The sequence below is a fragment of the Cajanus cajan genome, chromosome 6, assembly GCF_000230855.2.
Source record: "Cajanus cajan strain Asha chromosome 6, NIPB_CcT2T_4, whole genome shotgun sequence".
Classification (NCBI taxonomy): domain Eukaryota; kingdom Viridiplantae; phylum Streptophyta; class Magnoliopsida; order Fabales; family Fabaceae; genus Cajanus; species Cajanus cajan.
Window position 1 is genome coordinate 43212980 of NC_138522.1, and position 18344 is coordinate 43231323.

At 36.5% G+C, this 18344-nt stretch overlaps 1 protein-coding gene across 1 annotated transcript; it reads left to right on the forward strand.

Annotated features, from left to right (window-relative positions):
* Window positions 1-1279: 1279 nt before the first annotated feature.
* On the forward strand, window positions 1280-16840 carry LOC109797488 (uncharacterized). Its single transcript, XM_020357541.3, has 8 exons — window positions 1280-1465; window positions 1527-1598; window positions 1671-1863; window positions 2666-2752; window positions 3445-3834; window positions 12821-12980; window positions 15758-16098; window positions 16210-16840. The coding sequence occupies exons 2-8, from the start codon at window positions 1534-1536 to the stop codon at window positions 16669-16671; spliced, it is 1698 nt and encodes a 565-aa protein (XP_020213130.2). The 5' UTR covers window positions 1280-1465; window positions 1527-1533; the 3' UTR covers window positions 16672-16840.
* Window positions 16841-18344: the final 1504 nt, after the last annotated feature.

Below are 18344 nucleotides of genomic sequence, written 5' to 3' on the forward strand. Positions count from 1 at the left end.
GCTTGCACGTGAAGCCCTGGTTGGCAAAGATTATGTAGCCAACCAAATGTATGAGATTAGCTCTTGTGACAAAGATGATCTACATGGCCCCCAAGACTGAATGATATATGTCTTTTAGCAAGTCAAGTGTTACACATGTTCCTTGTTCATTCGCAACAATTGTCTGGTATTACCTCACCTCAGGCTTGCACATTAGGATGCCATTTGCATATACATCACCTTGAGCTTGTACATCAGGATGCCATTTGCACCACTATTGGTGTGAAAGGTGAATGGAGTAGGTGTCCTTGTGCCACCACTCAATAAAAACACAACATGGCTTTGTTTGATGTATAATAGTGTGCCTTTACGATAGAGGTCAACATTGACTCGCACAATTTTTCACCTACGAGTGCTGAGACAGTGCAAAGATCTTATCTTATAATTAACCAATTTCAACACTATGCTGATTCGCCCTTTCCACAAGCACGAGACAATATGATATATATAAGACTTCAACATAGTCTCATGTCAAAACCTCTTGGACAAAGGGACCAACAAACCATAACTCAACAATAGGTACCAAAGACTCAAGAGTGATAAGTGGCTCATATGATGCATTGACACATTGCAACCTCCTATGTTAAAAGAAAATAAAGAGACTAAAAAATAAATAAATGAAATAAAAAATTTTACAATATATAAAATAACACCCTTATTAAAAAAAAAATAGTGAGGTCAGGTATATTGAGAAAAAAAAAGTTATTTTTTTGTTCTAAATTTTACTTTTTTTCAAAGTGAATATTTTACTTTAGAAAAAATAAAAGGTTTTAAGTATTAACTAAAAAAAAATAGTTCAGAAAATATTTATAGTTCATATTTAAAAAATATTAATCAAAGAGTATTAATATTTATAGTTCAAACTAATTTTTTTTAAATACTTTAAGAGTGAATTAGTGGAATAAAAAAGCAATTAATTATGTTATAATACCAAAAATATTCTCATTAAATATTTTTAAAAAATGCTTTTTAATATTTTTAAAAAATATAATCATTCAAAATAATTATTTTAAATTTATATAAATAAATAAGTATATAGAAAAGTAAAAGATGAATAAATTAGTACGATAAAAAATTATAAATAAAAATAAAAAAATGTTGGATCGTCCGAATGAGGATTGCGAAAATTGTTCCAAAATATTAAAAATTTGATTTAAAGAATAAAATATTAAAAGATATTAATATTTTAATCATTCCGTTCGAAATTTGGTTCGGAGCAATCCTCATAAAAATATATTGATATTTAAAAACGCTTCTCTATAATTTTTTTTCTTTCTCTTATAACACATAATGATTCCGGTCGAGAAGGGAATCATTCCCAAGTAATCAATAAGTTGACACCGTTTCAATCCCCGTTTTCTGGCTATACACTTCTCGAGCAGTCAATTTCCTCTGCATTTTCTTCTCTGTTTCACCTCTCTATTGTTAGGGATTGCTTAATCTTTGCGCTCCACGAAGCCATAGCACAATTTCGTTCTTTCTTCTGCTTCACCAATGCCGGAGATGAAGACCAAAAATGCCCCTTTCACCGAAGAAGATGCCGCCACACTCATACAAAGGTTCTCTTATTTCCTTTTGATTTCTTCTTCTAATTTCGCGTCGGAGCTTCAACGATTAGGGGTATTGCGCAGGTACGACGCAACTACTGTGTTCACTCTACTTCAGGAAGTGGCGCATCACCCTCACCCGAAGATCGATTGGAAAGAGTTGGTGAAGAAGAGCGCCACCGGGATTTCCAATGCGAGGGAATACCAAATGCTGTGGCGCCACTTGGCGTATCGCCATTCCTTGCCTGAAAGTTTCGAAGATGGAACTGAACCTTTGGTCTGTGTAACGCTTCTTACTTGCGAAATCTCTTTGTTGTGATGTAATATATTTTTAGGTAAAATTCTGTTGAGACAATTTCATAGCTAGCTCCAGTTATTCCCTTCTGAAACTGTTGGAACAACGGACTGTTACTTTGTATTAGTATGAGATATTTATCTCGAATAAGTTTTAGGGTTCGATTGAAAAAACCTATTTACAGCTTATTTGAGCTTATCTTATAGTATAAACATTTGTTTAAGTGTTTGAGAGAGCTTATGAAATAAGTTATGATATCTCCATAAACTGTTTTCAACTTATTTCATTAAGCTCAATAGGATAGCTTAGGAAAATGTTTTACAATTTATATAAAAATAATTTAATCCTATTTACTCTTTGGTTTTAGAAGTAACTCATTTAGAACCTATTTGGATGCAAGTCATAAGTGCTTTTGAGAGCATCTTTATTGAAAATAACTCTTTATTTTCGATAGAGAAGCTTTCAGAAACACTTCTAATATAAAAAAAAACTCTTAATCCTTTTCGAGTCAAAATTTTCACGTGTTTAGTCTGTTTATTGATAATGGCGAAGCAGTTACTCAACTAATGATTATAGTTGAGATTGTCAGTGTCTTGAAGGTTCACTTCTTGCGGAATATAAAGAACTTTTCAATGTTCTATATATTATTTTATTTTTAACAACCTTTTCTCTTGAAATTGCTATCTCATATTAATTTTGCACAAACTGCAGTATTGTCATTTTTTCATTGGATTCTTGGATTAGTATGGGATATGTTCATACTTATCTAGAGTCTCATTTCCAGGATGATGATAGTGACCTAGAGTTTGAGGTAGAAACATTACCCCCTGTAAGTGTAGAATCTGCATCAGAGGCTGCTGCATGTGTGAAGGTAAATACGCTTCCCTAATGTTACACATTTTATCTCACTAGGCAATATAAGAAATGTTTTTTATTTTTTATTTTTTTATTTTATAGAATCACAAGTTTAAATTTTAGTAATATGTTTCTGATTGTGGGGGGTTTATAATTACAATAATAAAAAAAAAAAACTTGTATCTGATTAATATATGATTGCAAATTGTCTTGCCTTTACTCAACAACTTTAAGATTAGTAACGCTGTATGGTTGTGAACGATAGACAGTGAAGTGCCGGCAAGAGCAAAATTCAAGTGTAGTGAAGGTGAGGAGTAATGTACTAAAACAGAAGATGGAATTTGAGAAATGTATCTGAGAGAAAGTTGATAGAAACTTGCAAAATGTGGGTTTGGTCACATGAGAAGGCTAGTGGAGTCTCCATTGAGAAAACTAGGGCTAGTTAAAGATTGTTTGATTAAAATGGGTAGGGAAAGACCTAAGAAAGTATTAGAAGAAGTAGAAACCAATAAGAAACACCTTTATAAATTTTATTGAAAATTTGTTATCTGGTAGAACTTGATGATGTTGATTGATCATTTGATCCAAGTTTATGATCCCATGTATAATTGAGTTCTCTTTACAGTTTCAATGATTAAATTTTCTGTTGTGTTATTTCTTGATATTCAATTTTGACCAACCTGTTCTCGGAAATTATTTATTTATCAGGTAATGATTGCTTCTCGTACACTAAGTGAATCTGCCCCTAGTAGCTCAACAATCGAGGCTCCATTGAATATCAATGTTCCAGTTTGCCATTCATCTAGAACTCCTATTGAAAGTTCACAGCCCTCTAATTTGATGCAAGGAACAAGTATTATTTTTCCAGTTACTGTTCTTAGACAGACACTCCCACCCTCTGCATCATCAACAGATGGTGCAGAAACCAAGGGATTTATTAGTGGTAACATGGCTTCCAAAAGAAAGAGAAAGGCATGGTCAGAGGAAGAGGACATGCAGCTACGAGCTGCTGTTCAGAGATGGGGTGAAGGGAATTGGGCAACCATGGCAAAAGGAGACAACTTTCCTATTAAGAGAAGTCCTACACAGTTGGCTCAGGTGATTTTTAAATCCTATGTTTATAAAATACATGGCCATTATTAACTCGTATTATATATTTTCTTAGTATTTATGCAAAAGTTTCATTGGTAGTCCATATAAGGTAACATGTTCATCATTATCTGTTTTGAACTTTTGAATAATAGCTAGAAGTATTAGCAAGTGGTCATGTTCATCAAGATGGTAAAAAGAAGTGTAAGAAAGAAAAGACAGCAAGGGTTTAAATTCTTCAAAATAACGTTCTCCTTTATTTTAAAACTAGTAACACTTTTCCCGTTATCTCATGTTTGTAGTTTGTTTCTAATTATTAGCTTGCTTGGTGGTCATAGATCTAGAACAGCATCCTTTGGTAATTGTTAATGACGAAATGTGAAAATCCTAGCATTCTAATCATATAATCCATCTTGGTTTGTTAGTCCTAGACCTTGTATATCACCAATGTCCATTATATGTATGAGATACAAACCAGGTATCTTATTAAAAAGAATAAGGGGTTTCTCCACTCATTACAATCCTTAACTTGCATAACTTTGGGGCTCTGCACCTCCCAATGCCCAAAGGCCCCAATTCTCACAGAAGACAGATGAAACCCCTCTCAACTCTTCCTATTTATATACAGTTAATGGTCTGCTAACATAAACGCACACTCAATGGGCCTAATCAGCATCCCCCCATTTCTAACATAACTGCTAACTGATCCTATCAATACTCCCTTCCTAAACATTCACCTTGTCCTCAAGGTGAACAACATATAGTTGCAGAAACTAAAATTTTATTTCACCAGGGCCCAACTGCGTGAATCTTGATACAATTTGCAATTCACCAAAATCCTCTTGAACATCCACCATTGTATGAGTTCCACTGTCTGGTGGCTTCGGCGGGGGAGGTTTGGCTGGTGGGTTAAAAATTCATAATTCCATCAATGTTGAAGACTTCTCCCTCTTTGTGCACCTGCTTGTGATTGTTGATTCTGTTGATAACCATCGTTGCGTTGAAGCTGTTTGCTTCTTAGATGTAATAATCTCTTCAGTTGTTGCAACTCAAACAACATCTTATGATTTTGGTGGTGGAAGTTGGTCATCTGGCTGGCTGAAGACCCACCCCTCTCTAAGTATCTCTTCTCTGTCATCCCAAGTTTTTTGATGGCACTTTCTCTTTCTGCTATTTGTCAGTTGTTTTTGGAGGAGTTCCTCTGCTTCTCTAGAATTTTGTCCAGCTTGTTCAAGATTTCCTGGAATGTATCCTCTGAAGTCCCCAACACTTTTATCCATCTGTAACCACTGTTCTGCTGTTTTGTTTCCTCTGTTGCCTTCTTTCTTGCAAGTTTCTGTCCACCATTGTTGTGATGCTTGTTTATTCATTCTTGATTCTTCTTTTTGATCTACTGCCAAGTTCATTTTTTTTTTGCAACTGCCTCTTTTTGCTTACCCCAAAGGAGGGTTTCAAGAACCACCTGTGCTATTGGCCCATCCACCACTCTAGACTCTTCTCTGCTGCCACGGTTCTTGCTACCTATAGCTTTACATTCACCTCTGTTTTCTTGCTCTTCTGTTCTGAATCTTGAAGATAAGCCCTAAGCTCTGGTTGGAAAACCTTGAGCACAGCGCCACAGCCTTCTCAAATTTTAAAAATGTAGCATTCTGGTTAATTGAGAGCATCCCCTTTCAATGCCATCCAAAATGAAGATAACTTCTCACGCACTATAAGGCCTCTAAAATACTTATCTAAATCGATCAGCCATCAATAAGTGTTACACTGTTACCCATCCCATCAAATTTTGGAATCATCTTCAAGAAACGATACACACAGCTCCAAGATCGGAGCTCTGATACCAATTGATGCAAATCAGGTATCTTATTAGAAGGAATAAAGGATTTCTCCACTCAATACAATGGTTAACTTGCAGAACTTCAAGGGTCTGCACCTCCCAATGCCCAAAGGCCCCAATTCTCTCACAAAAAACTAGATTAAATCCTTCTCAAGCCCTCTTCCTATTTTTATACAGCTAATGATCTGCTAACATAAACTCACATTCAATGGGCCCAATCAGTTTTAGGCCCATCCCCCTTATTTCTAGCATAACTGCTAACTGACCCTAGCAGTATGCTATCCATTACATTTGAAAACCAGCCTGGTTTTCCCTGAACCCAAAACAGATCAAAAAAGGTAAGTTAAAATTAGTGTTTGATCACTGAGGTTTTTAGTCTTGTGCTTGTTCCCTGTAATGAGTTTATTGAAAGTTCATTATCTTTCAGATGAACACTTCCAAAGCAGTAAATTTATTAACCAAGAATATTTATCAAAAATTGTTTTATGTTAACTCGTTGATTAATGTTGAGATTTCGCATTGATTAGAAATATGATTAATGTAGTTCCTATAAGAATTGGGAAATCCTCATCTTATGAAGTGGTTTTGTAGGGTTGAATTAGGCCGTATGCTCAAATTTTATAATGATATAAAAGCCTATCCTAGATATGTTATTTGGCCACCCGTATTTGTCTACACTCTAGATGTCTATTCTTAGGCATGAGAGGGTGTTGTTATTGGACCACCCACATTTATCCATTTTCTAGTCTTGAGCGTGAGGGCGTTTGCTGAACTTGAGATCCCATGTTGACTAAAGATATGATCAATGTGGTCTTTATAAGGCTTGACTGCTTGAGTAGTTCTCACCTTACAAATTGTTCTTGTGAGGTTGAGTTAGGCCTTATACTTAAATTTTAAGATGGTATCGAAGCCTACTTTAAATCTATTATTGGATTTCCCATATTTGTACATGCTCTAGATGTCTATTTATAGGTGTGAGGGAGGGGTCTTGTTTTTGAGATCCCTCATTGATTAAAGATATGACCAATGTAATCCTTCTAAGGCTTGGGTAGCCCTCACCTTACTAGCAATGTGATATTGAGTTAGGCCTTGAGCCCAAATTCTAAAAATTGTAAGTTAGATAATGGTGGCAAGTATTATTGAAAGTTAACTATTGATAGATCTTAATCTTTTGTATCATATATTGATAGATTGACTGCTTCGTCTGTGGATGCATAGAATGGTCTTTATTTAGTTGAAATCTGATACCGTTATCAAACATAGCAGATATATACTCATCAATTTATTCTTGGGAGAGAATACCTTAGCTTGATTGTGTAGCTGTTGAAGTTGGGCATGTTGGAAAACTGACCATTTTTGGTGTTCTATGTACATTGTGTGTTAAGTGTATCATCCCTTCCTCTCTTGATTCTAAAAGGGTGTCTTAGAATAGTGGATTAAGCCTAACTCAACCCTACAAAACCGGCTTGTAAGGTGAGGGTTGCTTTCCACTTATATACTATTCAATTGCCTAATCTCTAGTCGATGTGGGACTTGGGTTTTTCCCAATACACCCCCTCACGTCCAGCACTATCAGGCTTGGTACGTGGATAAATGGTGGGTGACCCTTTTTAATGATCTAGGATTGGCGGGACTTGGGTTTTTCCCAATACACCCCCTCACACCTATGAGGCATGCATCAATGGTGGGTGACCCATTTTTAAAGTGGATCTAAATGGCTCTGATACCATCTTAAATATGAATAATTTCTTATTATTGAATCTGAATAGGTACAATAAAATAAATAGGCAGAAAACATAATCAATCCCTAAAGTTTAGGGATTTAGATAAAACTAACTAAAGAGAAGATAAACTAGTATATCTAAACTATATCTTATAGAATTATCTTAACACTCCCCCTCAAGCTGGAGCATATATATCATATGCATCTAGCTTGTTACATATATATGTTATCCTAGGACCACGTAAAGATTTAGTAAAGATATCTGCAAGTTGATCCTTGGAGCAAACTGAGGAGGTCTTGATGATACCGGAGAGGATCTTTTCTCTGATGAAATGGCAGTCAACCTCTATATGCTTTGTTCTCTCATGAAAAACTGGATTAGAGGAGAGGTATAAAGCTGACTGGTTATCACAAACTAGTTCCATATGACCAACCTTGCAAAACTGCAACTCTTGAATTAAGAATTTTAGCCACAAGAGCTCACATGTGGTGTGAGCCATAGCACGATATTCTGCTTCTGTACTTGATCGTGCAACAACACTTTGCTTTTTACTCTTCCATGAGACAAGATTACCACCCATGAAGACACAATAGCCTGATGTTGACCGCCTATCACTTGCATCACCTGCCCAATCTGCATCTGAATATCCAACAATGTTTGTATGTCCTCTATCATTGTAAACAAGTCCTTTTCCTGGTGATCTTTTGATGTATCTAAGGATTCGAACAACTGCAAGCCAATGACTCTCACAGGGAGAGTTAAGAAACTGACTTACAACGCTGATAGGAAAGGATATATCAGGTCTGGTCATGGTGAGATAATTCAATTTGCCCACTAATCTCCGATATCTCCCTGGGTCAGGATAAGGCTCCCCCTGATTAGGCATAAGCTTCACATTAGGATCCATGGGAGTGTCAACTGGCTTACAATCTGTAAGTCCGGTCTCTTCTAGAATATCAAGGGCATATTTTCTCTGAGAAATAGCAATACCGGACTTTGACTGAGCGACCTCAATCCCGAGGAAATAACGTAGGGGACCTAAATCCTTAGTTTGAAAGTGTTTAAATAAGTGTTGCTTCAGTGCCTTGATGCCCTCCTGATCATCACCTGTAATCACAATATCATCTACATAAACAACAAGATAGATAAATCTATGTGTCGATGAGCGTCTAAAGAAAACAGAGTGGTCTGTCTCGCAGCGGATCATTCCAAATTCCTGTATAACTTTGCTAAACCGACCAAACCAAGCACGAGGTGATTGTTTGAGGCCATACAAGGACTTTTGTAATTTACATACAAGACCAGACCCCCCTTGAGCAACAAACCCAGGAGGTTGATCCATATAAATCTCCTCCTCCAAATCACCATGTAAGAAGGCATTTTTGATGTCTAATTGAAACAAAGGCCAATGCCTCATAGCAGCCATAGCTAAGAAGAGACGAACTGAGGCCATCTTCGCAACTGGAGAGAAGGTGTCGCTGTAATCCAAACCATATACTTGCGTGTATCCCTTAGCCACAAGACGAGCTTTCAATCTATCCACCTGTCCATCAGGGCCCACTTTAACATTAAATACCCACCGACAACCAACAACAGATTTTAAGGCCTCCTGTACAGTCTTGGGAATGGTAATAGAGGAAATAGCAGAGACAAAAGCATAATAGGTAGGAGACAAATGATGATATGAAAGAAAGTTATAAATAGGATGAGGATTACAAGTAGAACGACTACCTTTACGAAGAGCAATGGGCAAGTCAACTGAGGTAGGTGGGGCCGGAGTAGGTGAGGAGACTGAAGCAGGAGTAGAATCACATGGCTCAATTGAAGAATCATTGGGATGAACAACAGTATGTGATCGACGCTCATAAGTTATCCCAAATCGGTGTAGAGGATGGTCAGACCCTGGTAGTGCGGGAGGATCTGGTGCCTCTAAAGTAGCAGGTGTGGTAGGAGGCACACTATGATCAAAATGAGGAATAGGCAATACCTGAGAGAGGAGATCTGAGTCAACCGGAGAAACATCTGTGGCAATAAAATATGGTGTATCTTCAAAGAAAGTGACATCTGCACTGGTGTAAAATCGATGCGTAGCAGGAGAGTAACAACGATACCCCTTTTGAACACGGGAGTATCCTAAGAAAACACATTTGATGGCCCGAGCAGACAACTTAGCACGTCCTGAGAAAAGATCATGGACAAAACAGGTACAACCAAAGACACGAGGATGAACAGAATAAAGGGGATCCAATGGGTATAATAGGAAATGAGGTACTTGATCATTCAAGACAGACGATGGCATTCGATTTATTAAATACCCTGCAGTGAGGACAGCATCGGCCCACAACTTTGGGGGTGCATTGGCATTCAATAAAAGAGTACGAGCAGTGTCCACAATATGTCTATGTTTTCGCTCAGCTACACCATTTTGTTGAGGTGTATGAGGGCAACTAGATTGATGTAGAATGCCATGGGAAGCCATAAATGATTTGAAGCAATCTGAAAAATATTCTTTAGCATTATCACTTCGTAAAATCCGAATTACTTTGCCAAATTGAGTTTTGATCTCCGAATAGAAACTTAGGAAAATATTGAATAACTCAGAACGATTTTTCATTAAAAATATCCAAGTACATCTAGAAAAATCATCAATAAAGGTGACGTAATACCTATGTCCTAAAAGAGAAGGAACGCGACTAGGACCCCAAACATCAGAATGAATAACATCAAAAGGAGACATAGCTCGACTATTAATACTATTAGGAAAAGAAGCTCTAACATGCTTCCCTAACTGACACGACTCACACTCTAAGGACTCCAACCGTGAGAGATGAGGTACCATTTTCTTTAATTTATTCAAGCTTGGATGACCCAGGCGACGATGAATTAAACCAGGAGACTCAATAGATGCACATATGGTAGAGGTAGAAGGCTGAAGGTAGTAGAGACCATGTGATTCAGATCCGGCTCCAATCGTCTGTCCCGTACTCTGGTCCTGTATCAAGAAAGAATCAGAAGTGAAGGTTATGACACAGTTTAGTGACCGAGTCAACTTACTTATAGAAATCAAATTAAAGGGACATCCAGGAACTAGTAAAACAGATTTTAATGGTAGTGATGGGAGAGGTGATATTTGACCAATACCAGTGGCTTGGACTTTTGACCCATCTGCAAGAGTGATATGGTGTGGAGTTCTAGGTGATGATAGGTTAGGGAAAAGGGAGACATTACCAGTTAGGTGATCAGAAGCACCAGAGTCCAAAACCCAAGGTCCAATAGATGTAGAATGAGAGAGACAGACTGTAGAATTACCAGTATGAGCAACAGTGATGGAAGAAGAGGCCTGTTTAGTTGCCTTGAATTGAAGATACTCTTGGTAATCAACGGTAGATAATGTGATTGGATGATTGCCCACCGGTTCAATCTTGAGCTCTGGAGCTGAAGTTGGAGATTGAGCCACATTAGCTATCTTGCTTGGAAAGCCATGCAAGGAATAACACCTATCTCGTGTATGTCCATCTCTCTGACAGTAGGTACAATGGAGGTTTCCTCTACCCCCTTTACCGCGACCACGACCTCGACCACGCCCTCGACTTCCACGGTCAGCTGTGCTAGAGATAAAAGCAGAGGACTCAGATTCTGTGTGAGGATCTGCCTCTGGTGAAGGGACCCGAATCAATCGATCTATGAGTTCGTCTACTGTAGGAATGACAGGATTTGTCAAGATTTGATCTCGAACAGATCCGTAATCTTTGTGGAGTCCTTGAAGGATAAACACCATGAACATATTATCAAGTTTGTTTATTATTTGTTGAGGATCATCACTAACCAACATTAGCTTGAGTTCATCAATAGTGGATTGAGCACGATTCAAATACGTTGGCAAATCATTATCAACCATACGAAGAGTTGCCAGACCATGAACAGACTCGTATATTCTTTGGATATCATTGGCATAGACATTTCGAGCCTTCTTCCAAATATCATAGCATGTCTTGTACGGACGAAAATGCACCATTAATTTAGGCTCAATGGACTGCCACAATAGAGATACAAGTTGATAATCTGTCCGTTGCCATTCATCTCTCACCTCTTTATCAACTTCAGACGCCCTTTTAGTAAGATGATCATAAAGACCCTGACCTAAAAACCACATTTCAACCGCAGTGGACCAATCCAAATAATTTTTACCATTAAGCTTTTCAGATGTAATAGTAGGTGATCCAGAAAAGGCAAAGGAGACCAACCCCCTTTTGGAAGATTCAATTTTTGGGTTCTCCTTGGGAATCTCTGCCATGAGGAGAAAAAGAAGAAAAACACCAAACAATCAACCACGAACAGAAACCAAACAGCCACAGAACTTCAAGACAGCAACCAAACGACCACGAAACTCCGAGGCCGCAACCAAACGACCTCCAACAGACCACCTAGAGTGTGACCCACTACCTGAAAAGGGTCAAAACGAGAAGAGGGAGGGCCGACGAGTCCAACGGAAGAAACCGCGTCGCAAACGGAGGCTGGTAGGGTGGCGCGAGAAGCCCACGCGCCGGCGAGCTTCCTCAACGAGAACCGCGCGTGGGAGCGCGTGAGGCGGCGGATGACGGTGGGTCGCGACGGAGAGGCCGATCGGCGACCTCTGAGTGTGCAGGCGGTGTCAACTCCGGCAGCCGTAGACAAAATTCGAAAACCCTAGAAACCCTAAATGTTGGCGGCTGGATTAGGGTTCCTGGACTAGAGTGCTTTGGTACCAACTTAGAATAGTGGATTAAGCCTAACTCAACCCTACAAAACCGGCTTGTAAGGTGAGGGTTGCTTTCCACTTATATACTATTCAATTGCCTAATCTCTAGTCGATGTGGGACTTGGGTTTTTCCCAATAGGATGAATAGAAAATTGTCATGGAAAAGCTAAAGTGTATTATTGCAAATACACATGGTTATGTCTTTCTGTGATTATGTTTGATTGTAAAACAAGGCTGATGACAATGAATATATTTTTATTCGTTAACATCTTGTCAGGTAAGATTTCAGGCTATCACCCAGTTTACCTGGGTTCAAATGAATCAAATCCCAACAATGGAGTTTTCATGTGCAACTCTTTCAAGCAACTTCTCATATGTGATGGGTTTGGCAATAATGAATGAATCTTCGTATCCATGTGAATACATATTTTTGTGTATGGATTGTTTTGTGAATATTATTCGATAACCAATCCAGTCCATGCCACCTTTAATTTTTTCACTTTATATTCTACATGTATGGGTTATCCTAAAACATGCAGAGGTGGACTATTTTACTTTGTATCCGTATGAATACATATCTTCTTGTACTGATGTTTTGTGAATATTAATGTGATTTAATAACTGTATCATTTTACCTTTATTGTTATTTACTGTTTATTTTACCCATTCTGATGGGTTATCTACAAATACTTGCAGAGGTGGAGCATTTTACGAAAGAAAGATGGCGGTGCCAATCCAGGAACCGTCTCAACCAACATACAGTATTCCACTGCTGAACAGATGGCAACTCGACACTCTTTACATTTAGCCCTTGATATGCCACTCAAAAAGTTAACTCCTGTAATGGCTGATCCTGGTAATTTTCTTTGAACCTTTTTCTATTTCTTTTAACTTGTCTTCATATTAATCAATCTGAGGATTTGGTATATTTGTCCTTTGATTTTGTTTCTTTGTTGCACCTATTTCCGTCACCCCTTTATTTGGATGTGAGAAGTAGGGAGGAAAGAAATAGGATAGCAAGGAGAGAAGAGAAAATAAGTAGAAAATGAATGGGTAGATATTTTTAGGCTGTTTGGATTAAGAGAATAAGAAAGAAAAATTGAGTTCTTTTTCTCCCCTTATTTGGTTGGACAGAAAAGAAACAAAATATTCTCATATTAAATGACATTTTTCCTTTATATTAAAATAAAATCATGAGGGTATTTTGGTCATTGCATCAAAACTCTCCCTTATCACCTTTTTTTTAAAAATATGAAGATCTATATCACCACACTCACAATATTTTCCTGCCTCTCTTCACTGTTCCAAATGAGATAATTTTTCTTGGGATTCGGTTCTATTCCCGACCCAATTCTTTCTCTCCTAAATCATTGGTTCCAAACAAAGTGCAAGTCCCAAACTATCAACTGAGTCTCAGGTTCTATGATTCTCAATATTATCAAATAGTATTAGTTTTTTGAGAAATACTAGAAACACACTCTTTTAAACACATTCCCTTTATTAGTTGAAATTTATTGGAAATCTCAAAATTTTGCGGGTCTCATTCTATAATGAACTCCTCTTCTAATTGTGTAATTTTCAATAAATTTTAACCAATAAGAGTGAGCGTATTAGAGAGTGTGTCCCTCACACTCTTCTAATATTTTTAGGTCTTTTAATATATTAGTTGTTAATACAGTGAGATATTAGTTGTTGATATCTGTTAGGTTGTTGGGCTGAGATTAGATAGAAATTATGGCAGTTGTCTATAAATAAGAGGGGAGGTTGAAATCGTGTCATTTGTGAGAGATTGGCCCTTAGGAGTTAGGGCATACAGACCCCTGAAGTTCTGCAAGTTAGGCATCAAATCTGAGAGGTGATGATACTCTCAACTGGTGGTTAACACACAGATGGAACATGAGTGCAGCCTGGTGGATCTATGAAGGTGCGGGTCAAAATATTCCGACTGGAGTACGCCGGTAGCACAGGAAGACAAGAAATGGAAGTCTAGATGACAAATCTTGGGTTCAAGAAAACATAGCAGAAGTTGAAGATTTAGAGAGAACAGAAGTAGCAGCTCAAGGGAAAGTAACAAATATAAGAGAGCTACAATAATTGGGAGAAACCCAACAACATTCTGGACAAAGAAACAGAAAACAGAAATAAAAATGTGGTTCTTGAGATCAATAATCATGATGGCAGAGATGGGTCTTTTTTGGGTTGCAAAAGAGGAGGCACAAATTGAGGGAAGCCCAATGTTTGATACGGAGGCAGATGGGAAGCAAGGAGTATCATGGAGGAGAAGAACAAGCATTGGTTAACCAGAAATAAATTGTCAAGAACCAGAATCAGGGTGGTGGAGAAAGAAGCAATATTGAGGAAACAAAAGAAACAGAAAAGAGAGAACAACCATTTTGATGATGGCAGGAAAAATTTTTGATTGATTGATGGATAAGAGTTGTGACTCTTCAGAGAATGGGCTGACTGAGAATAAGAGAAACATTGTATGAATATGGAGGAGGAAGAAACTGAGTAGCCAATAGAAGAGAGAGAATGGAGGGAAAATGGGAAAAATGAGGGTTGCAATGACCATCTTTTGGATCGTGAGATGGAGAAGCAAACTCAGCTAATCCAGGTAATAAAACGGAAGTGTGGACAGAGAAGGAAACCATCCCTGTGTGTGGAAGGACGGGGGATCAGAAAATGTTTGGGGTCCAACTCCAAGATAGATGGTGAATCCACCACCACCGCCTGGAACCACTAGACCAGGTTTCTCCCATGAAGACAGTTCTGGATCCCAGGTATGATGACCAAGGTCAGCTTGATCATTATGGGACTACAGTAGTGGGTTGACTCTGGAGGCTATCAGTAGTGGAGTAACTGGTGTAGGCTTGATCATTATGCTGCTAGCAGCTGGAACCTCAGTGAGACTTGTTCAGCTGCTATAATATATCCACATTGAGGACAGGTTGAAACTTTAGTGGGGGAAAATTTTAAAGGTCTATTGATATCTGTTGTTAGTATTAGTGAGAGTTAATTTTTATACCTGTTGGTTTGTTGGCTGAGATAGAGGAATAACGGCAGATTGTTTACAAATAAGAGGGGAGGTTGGGAGAAAGAGATCATTTTGTCATTTGTGGGAAAATTAGGGCCATTGGGCATTGGGATGTACGGATATTGATATATTCTTTCTAATATGATGTCAAGTTTTTATCACTTATCTACTATAATGTGTGCGTTCTATTGCACAAGAGTAAGATTATTATTAATGTATCATATATTATTATTATATGATGGGTTTTATCTATTTATTATATTGAATGTTTTATGGATTTTAAATTTTGATATTGATGTTTAACTGTTTGAATACATAATTTATTTATTTACTAGTTATAGAATTGTATTCTTAATGGAGTGACAAAAATATAGGATAGTGATAGTGTTCATGAATCTTTTAGAAAATGTGTTATTTATAGCTCCTTGTTTTAGTAAAGTTATTACTTGAATGTTTTTCTCAAATAAAAGTTCTTACTTTAATTATATGAACGGCTCGTGAACCTTCTAGAAAATTTATTATTTATAGTTCGTTGTTCTAGTAATGTTATTTCAATCCAATGCAACTCATTTGAATAACTTCTATTTAAATGGTTGCAGTGAAGGCATCTACGTCAGTTAAAAATCAAGTGCAGATTAGAAATACAGCAGAGGCGGTTGCTGGTAGTTCTGTACCACCTCAAAAGCCATCTCAACAAGCTTTGTTGGGATCGTCTGATTCTCTTGCAAAATCCAAATTAGCAGATGAAAAACCGGTCTTGAAGGGTAATCTAATTTCAAACCCTGTAGTAAAATCTACCACAGCTGCTTCTGGGACGCGAATTGATCTTTCTTCAAATACTGTATCACAATTTAAAGTTGCTCAAGTAAAACACTCTGTAGATACTAAGCCTGCAGTTAGCTCTTTGACAAAGCCCTCCAATTTGCCTTCTGACCCAAAGGTTCATTCAAATATAACTGATGTGTCTCTTGCATTGTGCACTAGTTCGATAAAAGCTGCTTCACCTAGAATAGAAAATTCACTCACTATTTTGTCTGTATTGTCTCAACAGAACAAACATGTTACCCCTTTGGCTGATAAAGTTCCATTGAAGCAAGATGTTAATCCTCCCAAAGAGTTCAGGGTTTCTGATCCCAGCTCCACAACGAAAGAGAAGGTACAAGGAAATGAACCTCCTAAAGTTACTACTGGAAGCCAGGTTGATAGCAACCTAGAGAAGGGTAGATTAGATGAAGGTCAAGAGAAGAGCACGCTTGTTAAAATTAGTTTTGATAAGGAAATTTCAAAAGATAAAGCAAATCCAGTAGCGTGTGAAGAGCAAGGAAGTGTTAAGAAGGCTACTGAGAATAGCAACCTTGACAAGGGGAGTGAAAATTTAGATCAAGACAAGAAGATAAATTCAATTAATGGTAGTTCAAACCACCAAAACATGAATGACAAACATGTAAATTTGCCAGTAAACGATGAATGCAGCCAAAGTGTCAAGGTAGTAAAAACTGGTGGGGAATCTTGAGAGATTAGTTTGTGAAAATGAATAGTTTTTTTTTTTTTTTTTTTTTTTTTTTTTTTTTTTTTAACTTAAAAGTTTTGATGAAATCTGAATTTATTTTAGGAATTTGTAACACATTAAGATATTGTAATTTTTTTTTAATTTTTGTTTAGTGGTAAATATATTTTGATGACTTGCAATTTTTTTGAGTTGTAAAATGATTTCTACAAAAAGTCTTTTTGATCGGTTAGCTTTAGCTGTAATTGATGCCTACTAGTTGAAATTAATCGCTAAAAGATGATGGAATTAATTATATATGATGGAAGTGGTTAAGAGAAAAATATAACTTTTTTGAATATATTTTTTAGTATTAGTTAAAATTATTAGAACTTATACAATTGGTTTTATATCTTATTTAATGATTTTTTTCTCATAATGTTACAATTCTTAAAGAATTTTAGTTAACAGAAGAACGTGTTAGAAGTTCTATTGTATACTGACATATATACATAGGAGACTGTTTCAGCCATTTGGATTGCTTTGTCCTGATGTGGCTCCCCCACCACCAGGAATATGCATTGCTTGCTGCCCTTCACAACAATTTTATTGTGTAACAAACACAGTCAACCGGTGGCTCGCCCACCACCATGAATACCATTGCTTGCTGCCCTTCACAACTATTTCATTGTGTGACAAAACCCCGTTGATGTAAAACCTTGATGATGAGCCACAAAGGGTATCGCTGAGACGGTTGAGTTGGGTGTGAGTATTGCAAATTCTTTAGTATAAGTTTGATTTTCATTAAAAAAAAAATAATAAGAAGAAAAAGACCTTGATGATGCAGATGAAACCAAGGTTATACAAAGATAAACAATTTCCTCTTTTGTAGGTTTATGTGCGGTGTTCTAAAACTTTTCTCATGAAACTTTTAATATATCGATATTTGTAAAGCTTATAAAATGTTTTTAGAAAATTTGTATGATAAGTAAAAAAATGTTAGCAACATATTTTTCTTTTGACACTATTGGCACCAATTTTAGGAAAAAATTAATGTTCGTTTTCTTAAATCAATTATAATAAAGATATTTATATTTAATTTCAAAAATGTAATGAAAAGTTAAAGAAAAAACTTTAGAATGATATGATTTTATTTTTTAAGAAAATACACTTAGAGATTTTACCACATTAAAATATTTAAACTTTGATTTAATATAATGGGTGAATTATTATAAAAAGTTATTGTATCTGTGAACATACAATTTTTTGTATTCACAGAGAAGAATTAAAAAATTTAAAGACTTTTAGTGTGGAAAGTTAATCAATAACTGATTTTTTTGTCATAAATACAGTCCACACATTGTTTCAAAAATAATAATTAAAGATCAATTTATTTTTATGAAATATTTTTTATTGATTAAATGATATTTTAACACAATTAAAAGTCAAATTTAGGTGCTATCCTGACAATTCTTTCAACTACTGAATTTTGACAATCAAAAAACTTAGCTTAAGTACCTTATCTAGTCTCTAGAATGTTTAATTTTATATAATTTATTAGTTCCCAGTAGTTTGATGTAATTAACATTTTAAGCGTTTAGATAAATTTATTAAAAATACTTTTAAGAAAAAATAAATTTTTTTAAAATTAATAATAAAAAACTTCTGTAAATTAATTTATAAATAAATTATGAAGAATT